Here is a 24,934-nt window from a genome sequence, read left to right on the forward strand (position 1 = left end):
AGTAAACTCTTGGAGCTACAAAGAGGATCTTAAATCTGACCACTCTAAAATTTGAGTGGCCCAATGTAAATGATGAGTTACAAATTATTTCGTAATTAATTGTTCTAATCTACTACTTACATTGATTAATTTTGAACTGTTTTTGGTTAGTAAGAATTTAATAACTTTTGTGTTCACTATCACATTCAAAACCTCTCACATGTTGATTTGAATCATTTGATGATAAAGAAGTTCAGAGAGAATGATTTCGACTTATTTTTAAAAACACTTTCTGCTTCCCTCCTTTATGCAGACAAGAAAAAAGGAAACAAAATTTATGAAAGAGAGATCTCCATTAAAGAGAGATACAAATCTTGCAAGAGCATTCTCACATTCTTGGCAAAATCTCTCTTGCACCACTAAAAGGTTTCAAAGAGTCTCTTGGAGAGTGAATCAAATAGGAAGTCTCTTGTTAAGGAAATGAGAAAGACTCTTCATCATCATCTTCTTCTTCTTCTTCTTAAGGTCTCTGTTCTTGAGTTCCTCATTAGTGTTTCTGCTTCTTCTACTACACCTTATTCACAGCCTTCTCCCTCTCCCGTTTACACCTCCATGGCTTCCTTCTCTCCAGGTACGGTACCACTCTCTCTCTCTCTCTCTCTTTTTTTGTGTATTGATCTGTGTGTTTCGTAAACCAATGAAAATCTGATTTTTAATTATATACGTAAATGCTATTTTTGAGCTGCTTAGTGAGTGGATTGTCTATCTTCTACGTATCCTCTTTTCAGTTATTCAATTGGATTAGCAAATTCAATATTACTACTTATCTAGATCCGCTTGGGATAATCAAGAACCGGGGTTTGGTTCATACCAGAATCTAAATACAGATGAGAAGATGAGCTGAAGGGAAATCTCTAAATCTTTTCTTGTTTGCCTTCTGATTTCAGGGATCCAAATGGGTAGAGGCCAAGAACACAAGTTAGATGCACACAAGAAACTTTTAATCTCTCTCATAGTCACCTCAGCTTCTCTAGGACTAATACTTCTATGTTGTTTATGCTTTTGGGTTTGTCGGTCTAAGAAATCTCCCAAAACCACCAAGAACTCAGGTAAAAATTGCTTTTTCAAGAATGAGAAATCTGCAATATTTACATTTCTAATGGTTTTATCAGTTTCTTCATTGGTTCTCTGTGTTTTCTCTGTTTTGATATATCTTACTAAATGGTTTTTATGTGAAAGGCGGTGAGAGTGGGATTTCATTATCCAAGAAGGGTTTTGTGCAGTCCTTTGATTACAAGACACTAGAAAAAGCGACAGGCGGTTTCAAAGAAGGTAATCTTGTAGGAAGAGGCGGATTCGGATATGTTTACAAGGCCTCTTTAAGCAACAACACTCTATCAGCAGTCAAAAAGATCGAGAACGTTAGTCAAGAAGCAAAACGAGAATTTCAGGTACCAAAGTCCTAATCAGTTCTATCTTTTTTTTTTTTTTTTCCGGAATCTTGATTCGTTTCAAGAATCTGATCCTCTCATCTTGATCTCTCAGAACGAAGTAAATTTTTTGAGCAAGATTCACCACCCGAACATCATCTCATTGTTGGGATATGGAAGTGAAATCAGCTCGAGTTTTATCGTCTACGAGCTCATGCAAAACGGATCCTTGGATTCACAGTTACACGGTACAAACCTTTTAAAATATCTTCTTTTTACCTTCTCATCATCTTGTCATAGATCATGAGTTAAAATTAAATATATTGTATAACGGAGATAAAACAAATCATGTGACCACATGAAATAAATAATTTTTGTTCGATAAAATTTATTGTTTGTCATCGTTAATGGTTAAGGACCTTCTCGGGGATCGGCTTTAACATGGCACATGCGGATGAAGATTGCTCTTGATACAGCAAGGTACAATCAAGCGCCCACATTTAACAATCCTCTCTACCGGTTTAGCTAAACCGTTTTCTTTTGTTGGTATGGAAACAGAGCTGTTGAGTATCTCCACGAGCGTTGTCGTCCTCCGATTATCCACAGAGATCTTAAATCGTCAAACATTCTCCTTGATTCTTCCTTCAACGCCAAGGTAAACAACTTAAATCATTGATCAATGATGATGATTCTGTTCTGAGTATGTATTTCTAGACTAAACCAGAAACTTGGACCAAACCAAACCAGAGCTAAACGAGATTTGTAGTGTTAAATCGTGGTTATTGTTTAGTTGATTTAAGAATCTGATCCATTTGTCTTTGCTTGAACAAACAATCCAAAACTAGGGTTTTGTTTTTGTTTTCATCTCTAACGATACAACATTCAGATTTCGGATTTTGGTCTCGCGGTAATGGTTGGGGCTCAAGGCAAGAACAACATTAAACTATCAGGGACACTAGGTTATGTTGCTCCAGAATATCTCCTAGATGGTAAAATATCCACAATTCCTTCTACTTCGGTCCCGGCCTTGTCATGTCATTAGAGTTATAGCACTAGTTTGATCGTTATAATCATGTGGTTACATGTCATTGGAGTTATAGCACTAGTTTGATCGTTATAATCATGTTGTTACATGTGACCCCATAACAATAAGTTTCCTTTCATTACGTCTGAAATTGAAATTGTTGTTCTAAATCAAATCAAATCAAATCAAATCATTTGAGTTTTGATGTATTATTTCAACTAATCTCATAAAAAATCATTATTTGATTAGAGATAGTTGTTGTGGAGTCGCTTAACCGAGACTATCTAAATTACCTGTGTGATTGAGCTTGTTTCGTTGAAACGTGTTGATATCTTTTGTATGTTGGATCAGGAAAATTAACGGATAAAAGTGATGTCTACGCCTTTGGGGTGGTTCTACTTGAACTCTTGCTAGGAAGACGGCCGGTTGAGAAATTGAGTTCGGTTCAGTGCCAATCTCTTGTGACTTGGGTAAGTCCGGTTTGACTTGAAGTTATTGCCAATTACAGGTAGGTTAATAGATTGCAATGTTGAATAATTCAAAAACTTTGTAGGCAATGCCTCAACTTACGGATAGATCAAAGCTTCCCAAAATAGTGGATCCGGTTATCAAAGATACAATGGATCATAAGCACTTATACCAGGTTTGAGTCATCTTTTTTTTTTCTATTGGTTTAGGCTTAATACCCGATTGATTGTAGATTCATTCCTTAATTTTGTTGAACCGTAAATCAAACCGGAAATGAGTTGTTTAGGTAGCAGCCGTGGCAGTGCTTTGCGTACAACCAGAACCGAGTTACCGACCGTTGATAACCGATGTTCTTCACTCACTTGTTCCGCTGGTTCCGGTAGAGCTAGGAGGCACTCTCCGGTTAACACCACCATCCTCTTAAAAGAAATTAATAATTTGTTTGCTTTTTTTTTTTGGGGGGGGGGGGGGGATTTTAGAGAGTCGATTGGGGTAGAAATGTGAGCACAGAAACTTCAAATTATTGTATTTGTAAATTTCTTATATAAATAAATTGTGTTGTCAAATTTTTTACACAAATTAAATAAATATTGTATCTCTGGTTGTATCAACCCACACTAATCACCAACTTAGCTAATCACATATTCAATATTTAACAAATAGATTTTAAAACACGATCTAAATGACCATTGTACCCGTATCAAGAACAACTTCGTACATATCGTCGTGTCCTGCTCTCCGTGATCCTTCAATCTGTCGATCTGATCGTTTCGAAACCGCGCGATTCTTACCAAATCCAGGTGTGACAGATCAGCTACGGTAAAAATCCTGTGATTCTTTACCTCGTTTGATCATCTTCTGTGGATCATATCGTCACATCACTGTCTTATTTTGGAATTGCTTATCCATCCTCGTACTACTACTTCACTGATTTTGAGATCTGTGCAGCTTTATCCATGGCTTCTTCAATGTTGTCTCTCGGTTCTACTTCTCTCTTACCACGCGAGATTAGCAAGGTACTTTTCACTGTTCTCTATGTTTGTGTTCTTTTCGAGTAAATTGGATATATGGGCTGAGCAATGATTCCGCATCAGTGTCACTCACGATCCTGTTTTTTTTTTGTCTTTTTTTTCTTTTTTCGATTGAACTTGAACAGGATAAGCTAAAGCTTGGAACTTCAGGTTCGAACCCGTTCCTGAAAGCAAAGGTACTGTCTTTACTTTGTTTTTTTTTTCCTCCAACCTGAACAATCTCAGTGACGTTTTAGAGCTGAAAACTCATGTGGAGCTAAATAATCTATCTGATTTTGTTGTTTATTAGTCTAGTAAGTGTAGTTTTTGTATCTGAGAAATTGGATTTTTGGTTTCAGTCTTTTAGCCGGGTGACTATGACGGTTGCAGTCAAGCCTTCTCGTTTTGAGGGTATAACTATGGCTCCTCCAGACCCTATTCTTGGAGTCAGCGAAGCATTCAAAGCTGACACTAACGAGATGAAACTCAATCTTGGTGTTGGTGCTTATCGAACTGAGGAACTCCAGCCTTATGTGCTTAATGTTGTTAAAAAGGTTGCTACTTGTCCACTTTTGTTTGCTCATATTCGTTTCCTCATTTATAGATAGTTTCTTTATTCCTGATAGCTCCTTCCATGTAACCTCATTACTCTCGTTGACAGGCAGAGAATTTGATGTTGGAGAGAGGAGATAACAAAGAGGTAACTTTGTGTACTTGAAAATGTCTACAAGCAATCGGATCGTCATCATAATATGCTTAAAACTTACCCCACTTGGATGAAAAATGCAGTATCTCCCAATTGAGGGGTTGACAGCATTCAACAAGGCTACTGCTGAGTTGCTATTTGGAGCTGGTCATCCTGTTATTAAGGAACAAAGAGTATGTCTGGATCGTCATGTTGTTAAAATGTTTTCTCATTATGCTTCTGTTTCTGAGCTAATTCATTTGCCTTGGCTATAAATCAACAGGTAGCAACAATTCAGGGTCTTTCAGGAACAGGTTCACTGCGATTAGCAGCGGCTCTTATAGAGCGTTATTTTCCTGGAGCAAAAGTTGTGATATCATCACCAACCTGGGGTAAGTTGCTTTGACAACAAATTTTTTTGGGTATTTCGCGTTCATATTTAACCGCCTTTATCAACTGACAAAACAACTACTTCAGGTAATCACAAGAATATCTTCAATGATGCCAAAGTTCCATGGTCTGAATACCGGTACTATGATCCAAAAACAATTGGTTTGGACTTTGAAGGAATGATAGCAGATATTAAGGTGGGACAACCTACGCTTTTCTTCTATTCAACATTGCCTTATAAATGAATCAACAAACTGTATTTCATGTTTTCATTTTTGTATTGACTAATCCAAAATGAGTACTTGTTTGCATTTCTACATGTGTGATAATTCGAGAAACTCTGATGGATCATGATGGTTTTTGCTTGACTTTGTACAGGAAGCTCCAGAAGGATCTTTCATCTTGCTTCACGGATGTGCTCACAACCCAACTGGAATTGACCCTACCCCAGAACAGTGGGTGAAAATTGCTGATGTCATTCAGGAAAAGAACCATATCCCATTCTTTGATGTTGCATACCAGGTATTCCATTCTTACAGTTTCCTAGTATCGTGTTTCTCAAGACAGTTAAGCGGATCAAGGTCAACTTATTTGATGTTTACATGCACCAATTTTTCAGGGCTTTGCTAGTGGAAGCCTTGATGAAGATGCAGCATCTGTGAGATTATTTGCTGAGAGGGGAATGGAGTTTTTTGTTGCTCAGTCATATAGTAAAAATTTAGGTCTTTATGCAGAAAGAATTGGGGCAATCAATGTCGTATGCTCATCAGCCGATGCTGCTACTAGGTACACTCGCTCAAATTTCATATCATGAGCCTATTGCAACTTTGCAAGCAATCTTGGAGTCTCAGTTTTTACCTTTTACCGTCAATAGACCTTAACCAGTGACATTACTTTCTTTCAGGGTCAAGAGTCAATTGAAAAGGATTGCTCGGCCTATGTACTCGAACCCACCAGTTCATGGCGCGAGAATTGTGGCTAATGTCGTGGGGGATGCAATTATGTTCGGTGAATGGAAAGCAGAAATGGAAATGATGGCTGGAAGAATAAAGACGGTGAGACAAGAGTTGTACGATAGCCTCGTTTCAAAAGACAAGAGCGGGAAGGACTGGTCCTTCATTCTGAAGCAAATTGGCATGTTCTCTTTCACTGGCTTGAACAAAGCTCAGGTATGCCCATTACTACTACTCATTTATATATTTGGCTTTGTTTAGACATGAGATGTTGAACGTTGTATTGTCTTTTGGGTAACGAGCAGAGCGATAACATGACGAACAAGTGGCATGTGTACATGACCAAAGACGGAAGAATATCGTTGGCAGGATTGTCAATGGCGAAATGCGAGTACCTTGCTGATGCCATCATTGACTCGTACCACAACGTAAGTTGAGTGGGAGATATAGTAAAATGACAATAAGAACCAAGTTTTATATACTTTTTGAGCTTCTTTTGTGATCTTTGATTGATACAACCAGAAAGGCTAAATTAATAAAGCTAGCTCAGAGTATGATAGCTAGACATTTTGTCGAGGAACCTCTTGATTTTATTGTGTTTGACAGGCCTTGTTGTATTGGGAGACTCCAATCGAGTTATAGAAGAACTTTTTTACTTGTTCCGATTGTATTTACCCAATTTCACACAATTAAACTCTTGAGAATTTTCGACAGACGTGATCAGATTGTGTTTGGCGTAATTATCTTTATAATACCATTTATAGTTCTACTTCTACATTGTCTGCTTCAGTGCTTTGTCATCAAACAACCAAGTGGTCACTACGACAATATCATAACTTCTCAAAAACGGACTACCAAAAGATATTCTAAAACTTCTAGCCAGCACGAGGCACCATGTAACATTTCAAACACAGGCCTATTATAACTGATATGATTCAAAATCCTATTCAGATTCTAAGTTGCGAGAATGTAACATGGAAGCAAACAACGACATGCTTAAATAGTCAAAATCAATCAAATGCTACGAAATAACATCTCTTATAGAAAGAAAATTTGGTAACATCAATCATAAGAGAGATTAAGTCTTACAGAAAAGTGAAAATGTCATTAACTTAAATCCAAAAGAACTTGAGGAAATTCTAAACCCAACAGATAAAAGAAGACTCTTTCAGAAGGCTTATCACTTAGAATCCGAGCTTGGTTCTACGCCAGTGTCTGCGCTTGGCATTGTACCTGAAAATAAAAACCAGACAACAAAACCATTACAACACGAAAAAATACTGGTTTCAGAACTCACCCACTAAGACAACTACAAACTCCTTCAATTTGACAGATCGGGAATAAACAAAAGAAAAGAACAAAGTTGACGAACCTGATGGTGTTGTCGGTACGGAGACGAATCCAGTGAGGAATAGGCCTGTTCTGCCTCATCTTCTTCCCCAGCTTCTTCTTGATCATAAACGACTTGTGCGACGGCTGTTACATTTCATATTATTTTCAACAAAAAATTCAAAATCAGTAATCTCATTCATTTTCTAACTAACATTAAAACCCTAGATTCCAATCAAACAGATCAAACAAGCGACCAATTCAAACAAAAGATTGAATTTTTCAATAGAGAGAGAGAGAAGCTTACCATCTTGAAGTCGTGAAGATTTTGCAGCTGCTCAGCGAGGCAAAACTATACAGAAGAGGCGACCAACGTTTTTAACTTAAAAAGAGGAAACCCTAATCATGATCTAACTGGGCTTTTCATACGACAATATAAAATATTTTTAAGGCTTCATATTTAGGCCCAAGGCCCATTATATAGACTCAAAGAGTAAAAAAGTCAAATTTTATAGTGATTTCACTGGTTTTGATTTTTTTATATACTGTAGGCTCCAAAGAACACACTGTTGCCACGCTTATCAAGTCTTACACTGTCAAATTCTGTTAGAAAGACACTAATCTAATAGGACGGCAAAGGGGACATTAGATTAGTGTCTTTCTAACAGAATTTGACAGTGTAAGACTTGATAAGCGTGGCAACACTATTCTTAAGATGAAATCAAAGATACAACTAAGGCGTGGCCAAGTCAGCACATCTCACTGGCTCAAGCACTTGCATCAGGTGACTAATCCCAGTTTCAGACATTATTTTTGGTCTCTACAGTTGTAACTTGTCTTTTTATTTGCCTTAGCTATAACAGTAGTTAGACTGTTAAGTTATCCACCGCCTAATGCTTCTCTCTAGGGAGTGCCATCTCATGAAAAATTGAAAAACCAAACAAAACAGTGAATCATTAAAATAATATTTATTCATATGACAAAATGTTGTTTCCATGATCCAAGTGATGTTCCAAAAGACTTTACAGAGCCAAGATAGAGCATACAGCCTGTATGAAAGTGAGAATGATAAGAAGTATAGCAGCCAAAACAGAAGCAACTGACCAAGGATTGTGGAAATAGTCACGTCTCAATATCGCCTTCCACCTGTTCCATGGTGTGTTGCAGTAAGCTTGTAGTTTCTCAGAGAGTGTCGAAAAGTAAAATCTTCTACCGAAGACGACCTCTTTGCAGATGCTATTAAACAACTTTGAAACATCTTCTGCATTCCCAAGATTGTTCACGAGTATGCCACTGCGGATGAGCAATTCAGCATCTTTAGGCGATTTAACGAAGCAACCGAGCAGCGTGGTGTAGTGGAGGAAGTTCTTGTCTGAGAAATGGCATTGTTCAAACACGATAATGTTTCTGTAGAGTGATTCCGTGAGATCATCAATGAAAACGGTGGGAATTTTCAGTAGTCCATCAACAAAGGTAATGTCAAGTAAACAACTGCTTGTCTCTGCTGGCTTGAACCTAACACCAGCAGTGTGAAGCTCTGTTGCTTCAGGTGCATTGTCAACATTTAATGTGGTTTCTTCTAACCTGATCGGAACTAGTGGCAGATAACAAGACCTCAGAAGATCAACAAAATGCTCTGGCTCTAAAATAAATTTCTTGTCATCAATGTTGCTCAAGAAACAACTGAAGTGGCATTGAACCATCTCCATGATTGAAGGTGTACCTTGTTGGTAGTACAGGAGAAGGAATAAACCCTTTACGACGAAAAAGGGTAACTGATTCTCTATCAAAAGCATGTCACGGCACACGTCGGCGATCATCATTGGCTTCCCAAATATGCGATCTTTCTCATCTCTAAGCAGAGGATTACGAGACCTCAAAAGAAGTTCAACCAAGAAGCTTCCATCTACAACTAACATCTCCACAAACTCATCTGTGGTAAGTTTCACATCTTCTGCATAACAGTTGCGAGCATGTTGTTCCCATGTTCTTGCAATTCTAACAAGGTCCTCTAGACTGAAGTTTGTTCTAGGGATAAAACTCTTTAAGTACCTATATTTATGCTCTTCCATGGCTTGAAGCTCTTCTTTACCGCGATGAAACGTTCCAAAGGACACAATTCGAGGCGTATATGCATCAGGATTGAGCTTGCGGAGTTTATTGGGTACTTTGTAGATACTACACTGAGCTGAAAGAGAAGACAAGGATTCCAACTTTGCTTTGATGGACTTTACAAGGGCATCATCACCTTCATTCTGATCCATCCTCAACTATGCATCAGAGAGACTCATAAAGAAACAAACCAGAATACGTCATAGGAATAAAGAGAGAAGATGATCTCCGGAGGAAAGAAGCTTTTAGAAGTCAACGTTTCAGATATGACGCTTGCAGAGACTTTAACCAAAAAAAACAAAATTAGAAGACATGTGATGAGTCCACGCAGACTAAGTCTAATGGGATGTCTAATTTTTTGGGCCTAACATTATCCCCAAACACACCTCATAGGAGTGTATTTTGTCTTTCTGAAAAGGGGATAGGGATTAGGAGGCCCAAGAAAATCCCTATTGGTATTGTAGGGGTAGCAAAATAACTTGTTTAATATATGTATGTATGCTGATACCAGCCTTCAATACCCACAAACAACTCATAGCGGGTGTACGACACATCTGACTCTGCTTTCCATTTATAATCATATATATTCATTAGACAAATGTTTAGCTTTATGATCCAAGTGATGTTCCAAAAGACTTTTACAGAGCCTTCACCAAAAGATTTTTACAGAGCCAAGATAGAGCATGCAGCCTGTATGAAAGTGAGAAAGATAAGAAGTATAGCAGCAAAAACAGAAACAACTGACCAAGGACTGTGGAAGTAGTCACGTCTCAGAATCGCCTTCCACCTGTTCCATGGTGTGTTGCAGTAAGCTTGAAGATTCTCTGAAATTGTCTGAAAGTAGAATCTTCTACCAAATATAACCTCTTTGTAGATGCTATGGAACAACTTTGAAACATCTTCTGCGTTCCCGAGATTGTTCACGATGATCCCACTACGGATGAGTAAGTTAGCATCAGTAGGGGATTTAATGAAGCAACCGAGCAACCTGATGTAGTGGAGGAAGTTCTTATCTGAGCAATGACATTGTTCAAACGCAATGATGTTTCTGTAGAGGGATTCTGTGAGATCATCGATGAAGATGGTAGGAATCTTGAGTACTCCATCAGCAAAGCTAATGTCAAGTAAACAACTGGTCTCTGCTGGCTTGAAGTTAACACCAGCAGTGTGTAACTCTGTTGCTTCAGGTGCATTTTCAACCTTCAATGTGGTTTCTTTCAATCTGGCTGGGACCAGTGGCAAGTAACAAGACCTCAGAAGATCAACAAAATGCTTTGGCTCTGAAGTAAGCATCTCATCATCAATGTTACTTAAGAAACAGCTGAAATGGCGTTGAGCAAGCTTTAGGATTGAAGGCGTTCCTTGTTGGTAGTAAACAAACAAAAGAAGAAAAATCTCCTTTACGACAAAAAAGGGTAACTGATTTTCGATCAAAATCAAGTCACGACACACGTCGGTGATCATCATTGAATTACCAAATATGCTATCTTTCTCGCCTCTAAGCTGAGGATAATGAGACCTCAAAAGAAGTTCGACCAAGAAGCTACCATCTACAACTAACATCTCAACAAACTCATCGCTATTAAGTTTCACATCTTCTGCATAACAGCTTCGAGCTTTTTGTTCCCAAGTCCTAACAACTCTAACAAGCTCTTCTAGAGTACAGTCTGTTCTAAGAATAAAACTCTGTAAGTACCTGTATTTATGCTCTTCCATGGCTTGAAGCTCTTCTTTACCGCGATGCAAAGGGCCAAAGGACACAAGCCGAGGCGTGTATGCATCAGGATTGAGTCTGCGGAGCTTATTAGGTACCTTGTAGATACAGCAATGGATTGTAAGAGAAGACAAAGAGTCTAACTTAGCTTTGATGGAATCTATAAGAGCATCATCACCTTCATTCTGATCCATCCTTTCCTATTCTAAACAGAACACGTCTAAAGAGTAAAGAGATAGAAAAGATTCTCTAGAGGAAAACTCTTAACTAAGCACACACCACTTACACCTTTCAAAAGTCAACATTTCACACGTATTCTTTTGGACTCTGGAAGGAAGAAACGGAGAAAGACGCTTGAAGAGATTTCAACGCTGAAAATATCAAGCACACAGGTCCAAAGAAGTACTTGTTTTGTATACTTTAGTCTTGAATAAAAGGGATTATAAGATAACCATTGATTGGTTGGCATTTAATAATACATATATACATATATATTGGCATTTTGATTGGTTGTTGTTTCATTTTTTGATATTTGGTCGTTTGCCCAGAAAAAAAAAATGTGTGTGACCAAGTCAAAGATTTCATCTTATTCAACCACACCTTAAGAGAAAAAAAAAAAAAAAAAGATGATAAAGTAGAAATCAAGTAAGCTAGCTTAGAAGAGAGGTATTGTTGTGCATCCCTGAAGACAGGCCAAAAAATCACTCCAAAGAAAGAAAACAAGATTCTGCAGAAGCTATCACTCCTTGTCAAGAAAATAATCCCTCAGAGCTCAAATTATATATATTCATAAAGATAAATGTTTAGCTTTATGACCAAATGATGTCCAAAAGACTTACAGAGCCAAGATAGAGCATACAGACTGTATGAAAGCGAGAAGGAGAAGAAGTACAGCAGCAAAAACAGAAGCAACTGCCCAAGGATTGTGAAAGTAGTCACGTCTCAGAATAGCCTTCCACCTATTCCATGGTGCACTGCAGTAAGCTTGAAGATTCTCAGAGAGAGTCGAAAAGTAGAATCCTCTACCATAGATAACCTCTTTGCATATGCTATTAAAAAACTTGGAAACATCTTCTGCATTCCCGAGATTATTCATTAGGATCCCACTGCGGATGAGTAAGGCAGCATCTGTAGGGGATTTAATGAAGTAACCAAGCAACCTGGTGTAGTGGAGGAAGCTCTTATCTGAACAGTAACATTGTTCAAACACGATGATGTTTCTGCAGAGGGATTCCGACAGATCATCGATGAAAATGGCAGGAATCTTTAGTACTCCATCAGCAAAGCTAATGTCAAGTAAACAACTGCTGGTCTCTGCTGGCTTGAAGCTAACACCAGCAGTGTGAAGCTCTGTTGCTTCAGGTACATTGTACATCAGTGCGGTTTCTTCCAATCTTGATGGAACCAGTGGCAGAAAACAAGACCTCAGAAGATCAACAAAATGCTCTGGCTCTGACATAAACTTCTTGTCATCAATGTGGCTCAAACAACAACTGAAGTGGTGTTGAGCTAGCCTTAGGATTGATGGTGTTCTTTTCTGGTCATGAATAAACAAGAGAAGGAAGAAACCCTTTATCACGAAAAAGGGTAATTGGTTTTCTATCAAAACCATGTCACGACACACGTCGGTGATCATCATAGACTTCCCAAATATGCGGTCTTTCTCACCTCTAAGTGAAGGATAATGAGACCTCAAAAGAAGTTCAACCAGGAAGCAACCATCTAAAACTAACATCTCAACAAACTCATCGCTGCTAAGTTTGACATTTTCTGCGTAACAACTGCGAGCTTTTTGTTCCCAAGTCCTAGCAACTCTAATAAGGTCATCTAGACTAGAGTTTGTTCTAGGGATAAAACTCTGCAAGTACCTGTATTTATGCTCTTCCATGGCTTGAAGCTCTTCTTTACCTCGATGGAAAGGGCCAAAAGACACAAGCCGAGGCGTATATGCATCATGGTTGAGTCTGCGGAGCTTATTCGGCACCTTGTAGATTGAACACTGTGTTGAAAGAGAAGACAAAGAGTCTAACTTTGCTTTGATGGAAGCTAGAAGATCATCACCATCATTCTGATCCATCCTCTCTTATGCAAAGCAGAGCAGACTAGAGAGAAAGAGAAGAAAAAAGTTGGTCGTAGTAAACCTTTAACGTAAACACACTTACTGTGAAACCTTTAACTTAAACATACTTACCGTGGTAGACCTTTCAGAAGTCAACACCAAAAATCTTAACGTGAGTAGCACGGACGGGTTCAAGAAACACTTTATGGGATCAATAAGCCAGATTGGGAATTATGTGTTGCTTTCAATAGTTGTATTGGTACATTTACATGATAGCAGTAGTAAAATCAAGAAAATTATCTGATGAACCAGCATTTTTTTGTTGGTTTGATCGTTTAATGAGCTCATGTCGCTGTGTGTTTTACATTTAATCTAAAACTTCTATGAAATTGGGAACCAGTAGAGTCTAAGATTACATCTTATAAACTTATTCAAGCACACCAAAGACAGAGCATTGTGCTGAAACCTGAAGACAGAAGCCAAATAAAGCACTCACATTGCCTAAATCGCTAACTTTTGTAGATGAGATGCAGTGCATAGAGGTCTCTTCCGCCAGTGGAATTGTACTTCCTTCACTGAAGAGACCTCTGTACACTGCACTTCACTTCAGAAGGTTGCGTTTAGTATCTCGTAGATTATTTACATAATGACCACAAGAATGAAACAAGATTGTACAGAAGCTATCAGTCACTACTTTTAACGATCAGTCACCACAGCAAAAGAAAGATAACATAAAGGATCGAACTTATAAAAAAACCTTAGCTGAATGAATCCCTCAGAATTGATTAGTAATCAAGGTATAATCAGTCACTACTTTTAACATTTTTTCTTTTCTTCATATAATTCATCATTGGGATTCAGCTAAGCCAGTGTATACAATATGCTTCAATCAAGCAACAAACAAAGAAACTCACAAGATTGACAAACAATGGATGTCAAACAACGGATTGTAAGAAGAAAACGAAAATTAAAAGGTGAAATCCCTCAGAATCTGAAATATAATCAAGATATCAGTCACTACTTTTAACATTTTTTATCATAAAAAGTCATCATTGGGATTTTTTTCCATAACGCTTCCAGATCGAAAACAAGAACCTTTAAAACTTTTAATTCTGAGAAATAAACAAAACCAGAGCCTAAAGACTAACAAGCATCCACTTATAAATCGTATTGAATCAAAAGGGCAGAGACAATAGTTTCGATTACCAAATAGAAAAAAAAAAAAAAAACAGAATGATAAGGACAATAAAAATCAATACTTTCGGGGTTTCGAAGGCAAAAGAGACTGAAATCTACAAACAAAAAAAGAAGCGATGACTCAGAAACGGTGAATTAGGGTTCAAGTTCTTTTTTTTTTTTTTTTTGAACAAAGGGGGTTCAAGTTCTATGGGGAGTTAGTTGTGGCTGCGGAAGAATATAGTTTGATATGAATTTATAGTGAGTGATTTTAAAAAGGTCAAACTAGGGTTAATGCCTCTTCCAGAGTTCCAGCCAGGTTCTGTAATAAAATTATTTTTTTAATTGTTGACAGAAATTTTTTTTTTTTTTTTTTTATTTTTTTGTTCATCAATTTTTACTTTTTCCCTTTTGACTAAAGCAAACACGAGGAAAAGTTCGTACTTCGATTTGATGGATATTCAAACACGTAATTTGTACAATTTTGAAAAGAAATACATCAAAACAAACGAAACAAATGTTGAATACACTCTATTTCAGTATTTACAGATATTTCATGATTCTCCTAGAAGAAAAATTATATACCAAGTAAAAAACCAAATGGAGGGGATATGAAACTTGAGAACAAAGCACAAGCACCCTCGCATTCGTAAACAAGTATATAATTTAGCTGTTCAAACAATGAAAAAAAATATAATCATGTCTTGACGCTTACGCATGTATGCTTCTGATCTTGAGCTTCGGACGCAACAACAGAAGGAACTCGTTGTCCCACAGGACAAGATGGAGAAGAAGATAATAGAGGAGGATTACCCGTTGATATCGATCTGTTATGTGAAGGTATATTATTATCTGATCTTGATATAGAACAAGAAGAGGATAAAGGACCTGATCGGCTTCTCGACTTCTTCTTTTTCTTCCTTGTATTCTCTCCTTCCACGAGCTTCCCGTCTCTTCCCACCCGCTTCACTTTAGTCTCGTTCAAGCAAGCCGGCAACACACAGTTGCATAGGAAACCTTTATAAGAAACACAATGTACATTACTTTATTTGATTCCCCCCTGAAAACATTCATTATAGTGATGAGGAAGTTTGGGATACCTAATCGAGCAAGACGGTTGACCCAACTAGGGATTGATTTCTGAGTAAGTTTCAAACAGACATGGTTGCAGAAATGGTTGCAGTTCCTAGTGATGAGATGGTATTTGTTTCCCTGATACTCTTCTGCTAATTTCTCCATAAAGGTTCTAACTTCTTTGGCCCTCATCTCTGTTTCACCCACAAGTATTGATTTCCTGAATGTGAAACCAGGACACTTCTTTGGCTCCACTTCAAAAATCCCCGAGCTCGATTTCTCGTGTGCCCCGTATCCATACTCAACCCCATGAACTACACAAACAATGGATTCACAAAAACAATGAGTTGTTTGATCATTGGAACATTCAATATCAGATTTTCCTATATTCAAACCAAAGAAAACTCTACACTAATGTTCTCATCATCTAATCATATTGAGATATATCACAATTAGTCTTTCTTCACACTTTTCAAGTCAATTCCAGGAGGACCAAAGGTCCATTCTACCGTAACGTTAAAATCTGTTTCATCTTTTCTGAGCTTTTACTCTCAAAAACCATACAATTCACACCAATTGCATCAATACAGAAAAGGATATATTCCCCAAAAAAATAACCAATCCAACGAAATTGACCAAAAAGGATTACTACCAAATTATCTCTCTCTCATGTATCAAACCCAGGATAGAGAAAAAGCAAGAGACACCTTCAAGACCAGAGTGATAGATTCCGATTCCGAGCCAGTAACCGTAAACGTTCATAGGGGTAAGATCGTAGACATTGAGATAAACAGGTACGGAACCACCAGATTTCTTCTTACGCCTCACCGAGACGTTTCTGCAAAACATCATCTCTCTTTACGGCCGCCTCAATGCATTTGATTGCGAAATTGTGAAGAAGACCTCCTCGGGGATGTTCAACGCTTCGTTCGTTCGTTCGTCCCCCTCGGTTTCCTCTTTCCTGGGAAAGCGAATGCGCCAACAAAGCGTTTTTTTTCTTTTTTCTTTTTTTCTTTTCGTTTCTGTTAGTTTTATATTTCTCTGTTTATAATAATAATTAAATATGGTAAATTATGAGATTTTTTACCAAATTATGTCGTTTTTTTCTTCTTGGTCATATCAGTCATAAAAATGTAATATAAATCTTGGACTCTAAATATTATGTTTATTAAAAACAAAAAAAATCTTATATAAATAAATGTTACTGTTCATAATATAGAACGTTCTAAAGGTTTTTTTAAATTTTTCTTTTTTTAATTTTATACAGTATTGTTATGATGTTAAACTTTTTCAAAATAGACAGTTCTTATTATACATGCTTTTAGGTAAAATATTTTATATTTTGAAAGGGAACAGTATATTTTTCGGCCAAAAAACAAATCTTAATTAGTTTCACCAATAATATACGACGACGGGTGTGAAAAACTATCTTAACGGTGAGCACTGAGCATATCAACACAAGGACAATTTTATTCTTTCAAAAACTGCATGCATCCATTTATTATGAAACAACAAAATAAATAAGTTTTATTCAAACGGACAAAAAATAAATAACACATCGAAAAAGGACCTTCTAAGCTGTATTGAATTCAATAAGCTGTAATATATAATATATATATATATATATATATATATATATATCAGACAAAGAGATGTTCTTTAAGACGTGGGCTGATCAGTACTTCAAGAGGCGTGGCTTTAGGAATGGTCAAGCCAGGGCTCTCAGTCATATCAACAGGCATATCCAAGACAGTTTTCACTTCAAACGAATGAAGGAAACGAGCAAGACCTAGATGAAGCACTTGCATGGCCAATGAAGACCCTGGGCATGATCTTCTTCCCGAACCAAATGGCATCAGCTCAAAGTTTTGTCCTCTTACATCAAACTCTTTTGCTTCTCCTGTAATAAACCTCTCTGGTCTAAACTCGTTTGGTTCCTTATAAACTTTCGGATCTCTTTGGATTTTCCATACATTCACTATCAGCCTTGTGCCGGAAGAAACGTTGTAACCGGCTACCGTGCAATCTTCCATCGCCTCTCGAGGGCCTAAGAGTGGACCAGCTGGATACAATCTCAACGTTTCTTTGATAATTGCTTGAAGATACACCAGATTATTTATGTCTGAATCCTCGACGTTTCTGTCTCTGCCAACGTGGAGGTCTATCTCATCTTGTGCTTTCTTTAACATTTCTTTGTTGTTAAGAAGAAGAGCAATGGCCCATGTAAGGGTTGATGATGTAGTGTCACTTCCTCCCAGAATCAGTGACTGATTATACAATTTATTATCATTATATTACATAGATTAAAAAAAAGAAAATCTCATCTAATCATGATTCGCCGCGTAACGTATTAGATGATTTTAAGAAAATTATATATGATACAAATACTTGATTCCTCCAAACATATTTATTTATATCACCACCTTTATAAATATAAATATATATATATATATAAATATATATATATATATAAATATATATATATATATATATATATTCAAACAGTAATTTTACCAGATGCGAGAGTTTACCAGGCAGGTAGATTTGATGCTAGTATTAGCATCATACTGAAGATGCGAGAGTTTGCCTTGTTCCTCAAGTGACAACATAACGTCGATGAAGTCTGAATCATTCTCTTTCGTTCCTGAAACTTTTCTTTCTTGTCGATGGTTTTCAGTCCATCTTTCAAGGATCACATCTAATTCGCTTCCTGTTTGCTTCATCTCCTTCTCATGTCCTTGGAAATCAAACCACCTTAGTGCCGGAAAAGCATCTGACACAGTGAATATACCGATAAGGTGAAAGAACTTTGAGATTGCCCTTTTGCATTGCCTTGCCTCTGCGGCATCCTCCGAGGATTCTGAGACGGCACCTCCAAGGTATCGTTTTCCGGCCACCATTCTGACTATCACGTTCTGTGTCATGTCCTCTGACCAGCGCTTTAGATCAACGATTACTGGTTCTGAACCACCGTTCTTGACCCACAAGGAATACAAATCTTTCACACCTGCATGTGACAATATCGCATCGTATCAAAATTAACAATATGGATAATTATTGATACATATACGTTTGGTACGGTAGACGTAGTTTCATACTTACCCATTGAGATCTCAGAAACACGAACGTGCTTGAGCATCTGAAGCCGCCGGTTAGAAAGTAGCTCAATGGTTGCGATTTTACGCATCTCTCGCCAGAAAGCGCTATAAGGCGCAAACCCGAAAACAGCAAAATTGTAGCCCATGTGCTTTGCGGCTGCAGTCATAGGACGTGAAGCCAAGGCTTTGTCGTTGACAGTAAAACAATTTTTAGCCACCTCAAAACTGCTCACAACAAATGCTTCACTGCTCCCGAGTTGTAGCGACATGGCTGCACCGTAATGGTCGGCCATTTTTCCTAAGGTTCGGTAGAGAAGCTGCTCCTTGCCACCGAGAAGGTGAAGATGGCCGATGATGGGCCATGCACCGCTCGGTTTAGGAGCTTTTACATGTTTTGGTTTCTTTGATTTCATAAAGAGAGCAATGAAAACGATAAGGAGGATGTGAACAAATAAAGAAAACAGAGAAGTATTCATGGTGAAAGTGCAAAAGAGATGTGTGTTTGGTGATGTCTTGTTTTGAGTGATTGAAGAGTATCGTCTATCTCTCTATATATACACACACACATATGATCTGTTCAACACCATCTAATCATGAGACATGCACCTAATGACTAAAAGGGCACCAACTTTTTTATTTTAATGAATAGAGTTTTAAAGATTTTAAATGTTAGGTAGAATCTGTTGTTATTAGATTAAGATTTTGTTAAACTCTGTTAAAATTTATTCTTATTAGTTGTGATTTGTAAAAAATCAATTTAAATCTTAACAAATTTGGGTTATTGGATTCAGACTTTTATAAAGTCATTAAAAGTTTTGTGTTATTCAATTAAAATAAAAAAATCTAGGATTGTTAATTAATTCAATTATTATAAATAAGAATCTAATAACACCCGCTAATTTATAAAAAAAATTGAAGATTTCAACAAAATCATAAAAAGTGAATAAGTGAAAGATTGTTAAAGATTGCTAGAGAGTTTTGTTGATTAGTTTTCTAAGATTTTGTAAAGAAAGTGCTTCAAACAATTTATGTATTTTTGTGATACTTTCTATAACTTTATTTTGTAGATAAAGTGTCTAAAATTATGAACTAATAACATAACAATTGAATTCATTAATAACAATCATAGATTCTTTTGTTTTAATTGAATAATACAAAACATTTAATGACTTTATAAAAGTCTAAATCCAATAACCCAAATTTGTTAAGATTTTAAATGACGTTTTACAAATCACAAACTAATAACATTAAAGTTTAACAAAATCTTGATTACATAATATTTAAAATCTTTAAAACTCTACTCAAATCTCAAACCAATAATCTCACTTAGACATTGTATATTTCCTATTTTAGTTAATGACATGAGCAAGGATTTAGGATTAAATAAAAAGAGCATTAAGAAACCATTTTTGAGAAATTGTTGTTTATTTATTTTCACCTTACTAGACATATTGTCTGTTTTTCTCATATATGACTTTCAGTTATCTCTCCAGATGATGTGTTGACCATAGTCTTGCAAGATCTATGCATAAGCTGCGTTTGCTCTAACCTTACACACGTGTTGATTGATTGACACGCAATGAATTCCGAGTGATTAGTTAATGGATTCTTTGTTGCTCCACTAGTGAAGTGCGTAGCGCGACCGTCGTCATCCAAGATTAGTCGTCTTTCGGAGAAAAAGTCATTATAAGAAATCTAAAACTCATTATAAACCATTCATGAATTTAATCGATATATGCTTTGGTCGTACCTTCCTTGGACTTCGCCTGGTGGTGAATTTTAACGTGTATAAATAAACGAAAAACTTACGTGGTGGCCTGGTGGGTATAGTACGATGAACATAACATATACTAATGAAGACGGATCGGATCCGGTGTCCTGCGTGCCTCGAGTAAACCAGTCGTGCGTTATGTAGAAAAACATCATTTAATCACAAGAACGTTATTTGTATACAACTATACAAGTAGTATACATTGTATTATTTGTTTCATTGTTTGTGTCTCTCTGGTGGTTCTCATGTTTTTTCTTTTTCTTTTAATAACCTCGAGTGATCCAAACACGCATCAAATCGTGGAATGTGAAGATTTGCATGCATGAACCAAACCCAACCAGCTGACTTTACGCAGCCCGACTAATACACAGGGCGTAACAACTTGTCCACCACATCTGAGACAATACTACCATCCAATCACATCTGACATTTATTTATGGTCTTAAACAAGTTTGTGAGAGTGTGTTTGTTTGTAATAGAATGTATGTGCGATAAGAATAGAGGTGTCAAACGGGCTGGCCCACGGGCAAAATAGTAATTCCCAAGTCCGCCCTGCTATGCATGGCGGATAAGCGGTGTGGTTAGCCCTTGTGGGAGACAAGATTACCTCATCTAATGCTCATTTTGATTTTCCTACTTTATTTAGTATTAGTTATTTTTTGTTTCTTGGTCATATAAAGATTATTGATCTTTATTTTTTTTAATTGAACCAAAAAATCGTTTGTATAATGAATGCTTCAGTTTGTTTGAATATGGTTTGTGATAAACATTAGCTGAATAAAAAGTTGGAAAGATAGATCAAGATAATTCCTACGAGGTGAATCGAGTGGAGAACAAAAGCTGTAGGCCGTCGGCGTAACGTTGGTCTCCCATTGTTGTGATCGAGGTAAGACGTTTTCTCATATTCTTGTCAGTGGGTAATAAAGGATCAAATCCTTTATTACCAATAATTTCTCATGTATCAAACCTAGGATTGAGAAAAAACAATAAATACCTTCAAGACCAGAGTGATAGATCCTGATTCCAAGCCAGCAAGACAATAACCGTAAACATTTATTGGGGTAAGATCGTAGATATTGAGATAAACAGGGACGAAACCACCAGATTTCTTCTTACGCCTCACCGAGAGGTTTCTGCAAAACATCATCTCTTTTACGGCTCAATGCATCTAATTGCGAAATTATGAAGAAAACCTCCCGGTCCGGCGGATGTTCAACGCTTCGTTCCTTCGTCCCCCTCTGTTAGGGGTTTCCTCTTAGTGAGTGCACCAAGTAAATAATATTTTTTTTCTTTCGTTCCATTTTTATAATTTTTATATTTCTATTAACAATAATAATTGAATATTATAAATTATGAGATTTTATACCAAATTATAGAATTTTGTGAACTATCTAGATAATCTATGTCGTTTTTTTTTCGTTTCTTGGTCATATAAATCATAAAAATGTAATTTAAATCTTGAACTATTAATATTTATATATGTTTATTAAAAAAAAAGTCTTGTATAAATACTATATTTTTGGCAATAAAAAAGTCTTAATTTCACCAATAATATACACATATTTGATTCTTTCAAAAACTGCATACACACACACACACACACACATATATATATATATATATTTTATGCCTTTTAACAAAAAAAAAACAAACGTAAATAAGTTTTATTCAAACGGGGAAAAATGCATCAAAAAAGAACCTTCAATAAACTATATTGAAGTCATCATGTTTCTGAAACAGTACTATATATCACACAAAAAACTGTTCGTTAAGACGTGGGCTGATCAGTACTTCAAGAGGCGTGGCTTTAGGAATGGTCAAGCCAGGGCTCTCACTCATATCAACAGGCATATCCAAAACAGTTTTCACTTCAAACGAATGAAGGAAACGAGCAAGACCTAGATGAAGCACTTGCATGGCCAATGAAGACCCTGGGCATGATCTTCTTCCCGAACCAAATGGCATCAGCTCAAAGTTTTGTCCTCTTACGTCAAACTCTTTTGCTTCTCCTGTAATAAACCTCTCTGGTCTAAACTCGTTTGGTTCCTTATAAACTTTCGGATCTCTTTGGATTTTCCATACATTCACTATCAGTCTTGTGCCGGAAGAAACGTTGTAACCGGCTACTGTGCAATCTTCCATCGCCTCTCGAGGGCCTAAGAGTGGACCAGCTGGATACAATCTCAATGTCTCTTTGATAATAGCTTGAAGATACACCAGGTTTTTTATGTCTGAATCCTCGACGTTCCTGTCTCTGCCAACGTGGAGGTCTATCTCATCTTGCGCGTTCTTTAACATTTCTTTGTTGTTAAGAAGAAGAGCAATGGCCCATGTAAGAGTTGATGCTGTAGTGTCACTTCCTCCTAGAATCAGTGCCTGATTATACAATTTATTATCATTATATTACATATATTAAAAAAGAAAATATCATCTAATCATGATTCGTCGCGATTATATGTGACAACATAACGTCGATAATATTATCGTTGTATTAGATGATTTTAAGAAAGTTATATATGATACAAACACTTCATTCCTCCAAATATATTTATTTATATCACCAACTTTATATTTATTTATTTATAGTCAAACAGTAATTTTAGGATTCAAGATCCCAAAAATAAAAAACAAAGCAAAGATTTGGGTATTTCAAGGTTTACCAGGCAGGTAGATTTGATGCTAGTAGTAGCATCATATTGAAGATGCGAGAGTTTGCCTTGTTTCGCAAGTGACAACATAACGTCGATGAAGTCTGAATCATTCTCTTTCGTTCCTGAAACTTTTCTTTCTTGTCGATGGTTTTCAATCCATCTTTCAAGGATCACATCTAATTCGCTTCCCGTTTGCTTCATCTCCTTCTCATGTCCTTGCAAATCAAACCACCTTAGTGCCGGAAAAGCATCGGACACAGTGAATATACCGATAAGGTGAAAGAACTTTGAGATGGCCCTTTTGCATTGGCTTGCCTCTTCGGTATCCTCCGAGGATTCTGAGCCGGCGCCTCCAAAGTATCGTTTTCCGGCCACCATTCTCACTATCATATTCAGTGTCATGTCCTCTAACCAGCTCTTTAGATCAACGATTACTGGTTCTGAACCACCGTTCTTGACCCACAAGGAATACAAATCTTTCACACCTGCATGTGACAATATCGCATCGTATCAAAATTAACAATATGGATAATTATTGATACATATACGTTTGGTACGGTAGACGTAGTTTCATACTTACCCATTGAGATCTCAGAGACACGAACGTGCTTGAGCATCTGAAGCCGCCGGTTAGAAAGTAGCTCAATGGTTGCGATTTTACGCATCTCTCGCCAGAAAGCGCTATAAGGCGCAAACCCGAAAACAGCAAAATTGTAGCCCATGTGCTTTGCGGCCGCAGTCATAGGACGTGAAGCCAAGGCTTTGTCGTTGACAGTAAAACAATTTTTAGCCACCTCAAAACTGCTCACAACAAATGCTTCACTGCTCCCGAGTTGTAGCGACATGGCTGCACCGTAATGGTCGGCCATTTTTCCTAAGGTTCGGTAGAGAAGCTGTTCCTTGCCACCGAGAAGGTGAAGGTGGCCGATGATGGGCCATGCACCGCTCGGTTTAGGAGCTTTTACATGTTTTGGTTTCTTTGATTTCATAAACAGAGCAATGAAAACGATAAGGAGGATGGGAACAAATAAAGAAAACAGAGAAGTATTCATGGTGAAAGTGCAAAAGAGATGTGTGTTTGGTGATGTCTTGTTTTGATTGATTGAAGAGTACCGTCTATCTCTCTATATATACACACACACACACATATGATCTGTTCAACACCATGTAATCATGAGACATGCACCTGCCGATGACCAAAAGGGAACCAACTTTTATTTTAATTAATTAATGCATGCACGAGTAAAGATTTAGGCATTGTATACTTCTTATTTTAGTTAATGACATGAGCAAGGATTTAGGATTAAATAAATAGAGCATTAAGAAACCATTTTTGAGAAATTTTTGTTTATTTATTTTCACCTTACTAGATATATTGTCTGTTTTTCTCATATATGATTTTCAGTTAGCATTCCAGATGATGTGTTGACCATAGTCTTGCAAGATCCATGCATAAGCTGCGTTTGCTCTAACCTTACACACGTGTTGATTGATTGACACGCAATGAATTTCGAGTGATTAGTTAATGGATTCTTTGTTGTTCCACTAGTGAAGTGCATACCGCGACCGTCGTCATCCAAGATTAGTCTTTCGGAGAAAAAGTCTATGTAAGAAATCTAAAACTCAATTATAAACCATTCATGAATTTAATCGATATATGCTTTGGTCGCACCTTCCTTGGACTTCGCCTGGTGGTGAATTTTAACGGACTCTATAAATAAACGAAAAACTTACGTGGTGGCCTGGTGGGTATTGTACGATGAACATAACATATGATATACTAATGAAGACGGATCGCATCCAGTCATGCGGTATGTAGAAAAACATCATTTAATCACAAGAACGTTATTTGTATACAAACTATACAAGTAGTATACATTATATTATTTGTTTCATTGTTTGTGTCTCTCTGTTGGTTCTTATGTTTTTTCTTTTTCTTTTAATAACCTCGAGTGATCCAAACACGCACCAAATCGTGGAATGTGAAGATTTGCATGCATGAACCAAACCC

At 37.0% G+C, this 24,934-nt stretch overlaps 9 protein-coding genes, 1 non-coding gene and 1 pseudogene across 12 annotated transcripts; 2 read left to right on the forward strand and 9 right to left on the reverse strand.

The window, feature by feature from the left end:
• The first annotated feature begins 53 nt into the window (after nucleotides 1-53).
• Nucleotides 54-3,467, forward strand: LOC104716986 (putative receptor-like protein kinase At1g80640). Its single transcript, XM_010434485.3, has 10 exons — nucleotides 54-610; nucleotides 927-1,088; nucleotides 1,219-1,430; nucleotides 1,525-1,657; nucleotides 1,826-1,889; nucleotides 1,968-2,064; nucleotides 2,296-2,398; nucleotides 2,785-2,903; nucleotides 2,987-3,076; nucleotides 3,188-3,467. Exons 1-10 carry the CDS (start codon nucleotides 460-462, stop codon nucleotides 3,323-3,325), a joined length of 1,269 nt encoding a protein of 422 aa, XP_010432787.1. The 5' UTR covers nucleotides 54-459; the 3' UTR covers nucleotides 3,326-3,467.
• Nucleotides 3,359-6,597, forward strand: LOC104716988 (aspartate aminotransferase, chloroplastic). 2 transcript variants are annotated; one of them, XM_010434487.3, is made up of 12 exons: nucleotides 3,359-3,720; nucleotides 3,850-3,917; nucleotides 4,058-4,108; nucleotides 4,271-4,465; nucleotides 4,573-4,611; nucleotides 4,701-4,790; nucleotides 4,880-4,988; nucleotides 5,074-5,183; nucleotides 5,365-5,508; nucleotides 5,606-5,772; nucleotides 5,891-6,155; nucleotides 6,245-6,597. In XM_010434487.3, exons 2-12 carry the CDS (start codon nucleotides 3,858-3,860, stop codon nucleotides 6,374-6,376), a joined length of 1,362 nt encoding a protein of 453 aa, XP_010432789.2. In that variant the 5' UTR covers nucleotides 3,359-3,720; nucleotides 3,850-3,857; the 3' UTR covers nucleotides 6,377-6,597. The 2 variants fall into 2 exon arrangements, with proteins under 2 accessions (XP_010432789.2, XP_010432788.2); XM_010434486.3 differs by having other exon boundaries at nucleotides 3,464-3,701.
• Nucleotides 6,598-6,958: 361 nt separating this feature from the next.
• LOC104716989 (large ribosomal subunit protein eL39z/eL39x) lies at nucleotides 6,959-7,703 on the reverse strand. The gene is made up of 3 exons (XM_010434488.3): nucleotides 7,576-7,703; nucleotides 7,312-7,415; nucleotides 6,959-7,172 (listed from the first exon to the last, which is right to left on the reverse strand). The coding sequence occupies exons 1-3, from the start codon at nucleotides 7,576-7,578 to the stop codon at nucleotides 7,124-7,126; spliced, it is 156 nt and encodes a 51-aa protein (XP_010432790.1). The 5' UTR covers nucleotides 7,579-7,703; the 3' UTR covers nucleotides 6,959-7,123.
• A 514-nt stretch (nucleotides 7,704-8,217) lies between these two features.
• On the reverse strand, nucleotides 8,218-9,811 carry LOC104716990 (UPF0481 protein At3g47200-like). The gene has a single exon (XM_010434490.3). It carries the CDS (start codon nucleotides 9,530-9,532, stop codon nucleotides 8,291-8,293), a length of 1,242 nt encoding a protein of 413 aa, XP_010432792.1. The 5' UTR covers nucleotides 9,533-9,811; the 3' UTR covers nucleotides 8,218-8,290.
• Nucleotides 9,812-9,944: 133 nt separating this feature from the next.
• LOC104716992 (UPF0481 protein At3g47200) lies at nucleotides 9,945-11,729 on the reverse strand. The gene has a single exon (XM_087469170.1). The coding sequence runs from the start codon at nucleotides 11,286-11,288 to the stop codon at nucleotides 10,044-10,046; it is 1,245 nt and encodes a 414-aa protein (XP_087325296.1). The 5' UTR covers nucleotides 11,289-11,729; the 3' UTR covers nucleotides 9,945-10,043.
• A 149-nt stretch (nucleotides 11,730-11,878) lies between these two features.
• On the reverse strand, nucleotides 11,879-13,171 carry LOC147935776 (UPF0481 protein At3g47200-like). The gene has a single exon (XM_087469171.1). The coding sequence runs from the start codon at nucleotides 13,169-13,171 to the stop codon at nucleotides 11,930-11,932; it is 1,242 nt and encodes a 413-aa protein (XP_087325297.1). The 3' UTR covers nucleotides 11,879-11,929.
• Nucleotides 13,172-13,922: 751 nt separating this feature from the next.
• On the reverse strand, nucleotides 13,923-14,011 carry LOC147935777 (small nucleolar RNA R21; annotated as a pseudogene).
• A 120-nt stretch (nucleotides 14,012-14,131) lies between these two features.
• On the reverse strand, nucleotides 14,132-14,213 carry LOC147935778 (small nucleolar RNA R21). The gene has a single exon (XR_015569825.1). It is a non-coding gene; the product is annotated as a small nucleolar RNA R21 (small nucleolar RNA).
• A 589-nt stretch (nucleotides 14,214-14,802) lies between these two features.
• Nucleotides 14,803-16,426, reverse strand: LOC104716993 (deSI-like protein At4g17486). Its single transcript, XM_087469172.1, has 3 exons — nucleotides 16,111-16,426; nucleotides 15,430-15,717; nucleotides 14,803-15,346 (listed from the first exon to the last, which is right to left on the reverse strand). Exons 1-3 carry the CDS (start codon nucleotides 16,253-16,255, stop codon nucleotides 15,027-15,029), a joined length of 753 nt encoding a protein of 250 aa, XP_087325298.1. The 5' UTR covers nucleotides 16,256-16,426; the 3' UTR covers nucleotides 14,803-15,026.
• Nucleotides 16,427-16,900: 474 nt separating this feature from the next.
• On the reverse strand, nucleotides 16,901-19,270 carry LOC104716994 (xanthotoxin 5-hydroxylase CYP82C4-like). Its single transcript, XM_010434494.3, has 3 exons — nucleotides 18,506-19,270; nucleotides 17,935-18,410; nucleotides 16,901-17,670 (listed from the first exon to the last, which is right to left on the reverse strand). Exons 1-3 carry the CDS (start codon nucleotides 18,975-18,977, stop codon nucleotides 17,044-17,046), a joined length of 1,575 nt encoding a protein of 524 aa, XP_010432796.1. The 5' UTR covers nucleotides 18,978-19,270; the 3' UTR covers nucleotides 16,901-17,043.
• Nucleotides 19,271-21,711: 2,441 nt separating this feature from the next.
• Nucleotides 21,712-24,015, reverse strand: LOC104720023 (xanthotoxin 5-hydroxylase CYP82C4-like). Of its 2 annotated transcripts, XR_015569105.1 has the most exons (4): nucleotides 23,504-24,015; nucleotides 22,933-23,408; nucleotides 21,911-22,648; nucleotides 21,712-21,841 (listed from the first exon to the last, which is right to left on the reverse strand). XR_015569105.1 is itself a non-coding variant. In XM_010437997.3 (3 exons), exons 1-3 carry the CDS (start codon nucleotides 23,973-23,975, stop codon nucleotides 22,022-22,024), a joined length of 1,575 nt encoding a protein of 524 aa, XP_010436299.2. In that variant the 5' UTR covers nucleotides 23,976-24,015; the 3' UTR covers nucleotides 21,712-22,021. The 2 variants fall into 2 exon arrangements, 1 of the variants encoding a protein (XP_010436299.2); XM_010437997.3 differs by having other exon boundaries at nucleotides 21,712-22,648.
• Nucleotides 24,016-24,934: the final 919 nt, after the last annotated feature.

Source organism: Camelina sativa, chromosome 10 (assembly GCF_030686135.1).
Source record: "Camelina sativa cultivar CO46 ecotype springtype chromosome 10, ASM3068613v1".
NCBI lineage: Eukaryota > Viridiplantae > Streptophyta > Magnoliopsida > Brassicales > Brassicaceae > Camelina > Camelina sativa.

What these genes read in the sequence shown, in the direction of transcription:
- LOC104716986 (XM_010434485.3), top strand. Translation starts at nt 460, where the DNA reads ATGAGAAAGACTCTTCATCATCATCTTCTTCTTCTTCTTCTTAAGGTC. An exon ending in CATGGCTTCCTTCTCTCCAG is followed by an intron (nt 611 to 926) that starts GTACGGTACCAC and finishes TTCTGATTTCAG; the next exon opens with GGATCCAAATGGGTAGAGGC. An exon ending in AAGCAAAACGAGAATTTCAG is followed by an intron (nt 1,431 to 1,524) that starts GTACCAAAGTCC and finishes TTGATCTCTCAG; the next exon opens with AACGAAGTAAATTTTTTGAG.
- LOC104716988 (XM_010434486.3), top strand. Translation starts at nt 3,584, where the DNA reads ATGACCATTGTACCCGTATCAAGAACAACTTCGTACATATCGTCGTGT. An exon ending in TGCTTAATGTTGTTAAAAAG is followed by an intron (nt 4,466 to 4,572) that starts GTTGCTACTTGT and finishes TCTCGTTGACAG; the next exon opens with GCAGAGAATTTGATGTTGGA. An exon ending in CTGTTATTAAGGAACAAAGA is followed by an intron (nt 4,791 to 4,879) that starts GTATGTCTGGAT and finishes ATAAATCAACAG; the next exon opens with GTAGCAACAATTCAGGGTCT.
- LOC104716989 (XM_010434488.3), bottom strand. An exon ending in CGTACCGACAACACCATCAG is followed by an intron (nt 7,173 to 7,311) that starts GTTCGTCAACTT and finishes TTTTATTTTCAG; the next exon opens with GTACAATGCCAAGCGCAGAC.
- LOC104716990 (XM_010434490.3), bottom strand. Translation starts at nt 9,532, where the DNA reads ATGGATCAGAATGAAGGTGATGATGCCCTTGTAAAGTCCATCAAAGCA.
- LOC104716992 (XM_087469170.1), bottom strand. Translation starts at nt 11,288, where the DNA reads ATGGATCAGAATGAAGGTGATGATGCTCTTATAGATTCCATCAAAGCT.
- LOC147935776 (XM_087469171.1), bottom strand. Translation starts at nt 13,171, where the DNA reads ATGGATCAGAATGATGGTGATGATCTTCTAGCTTCCATCAAAGCAAAG.
- LOC104716993 (XM_087469172.1), bottom strand. Translation starts at nt 16,255, where the DNA reads ATGATGTTTTGCAGAAACGTCTCGGTGAGGCGTAAGAAGAAATCTGGT. An exon ending in CTATCACTCTGGTCTTGAAG is followed by an intron (nt 15,718 to 16,110) that starts GTGTCTCTTGCT and finishes TTGTTTGTGTAG; the next exon opens with TTCATGGGGTTGAGTATGGA. An exon ending in CAACCGTCTTGCTCGATTAG is followed by an intron (nt 15,347 to 15,429) that starts GTATCCCAAACT and finishes TTTCTTATAAAG; the next exon opens with GTTTCCTATGCAACTGTGTG.
- LOC104716994 (XM_010434494.3), bottom strand. Translation starts at nt 18,977, where the DNA reads ATGAATACTTCTCTGTTTTCTTTATTTGTTCACATCCTCCTTATCGTT. An exon ending in TGTTTCTGAGATCTCAATGG is followed by an intron (nt 18,411 to 18,505) that starts GTAAGTATGAAA and finishes TGTCACATGCAG; the next exon opens with GTGTGAAAGATTTGTATTCC. An exon ending in GCATCAAATCTACCTGCCTG is followed by an intron (nt 17,671 to 17,934) that starts GTAAACTCTCGC and finishes TTGTATAATCAG; the next exon opens with TCACTGATTCTGGGAGGAAG.
- LOC104720023 (XM_010437997.3), bottom strand. Translation starts at nt 23,975, where the DNA reads ATGAATACTTCTCTGTTTTCTTTATTTGTTCCCATCCTCCTTATCGTT. An exon ending in TGTCTCTGAGATCTCAATGG is followed by an intron (nt 23,409 to 23,503) that starts GTAAGTATGAAA and finishes TGTCACATGCAG; the next exon opens with GTGTGAAAGATTTGTATTCC. An exon ending in GCATCAAATCTACCTGCCTG is followed by an intron (nt 22,649 to 22,932) that starts GTAAACCTTGAA and finishes TTGTATAATCAG; the next exon opens with GCACTGATTCTAGGAGGAAG.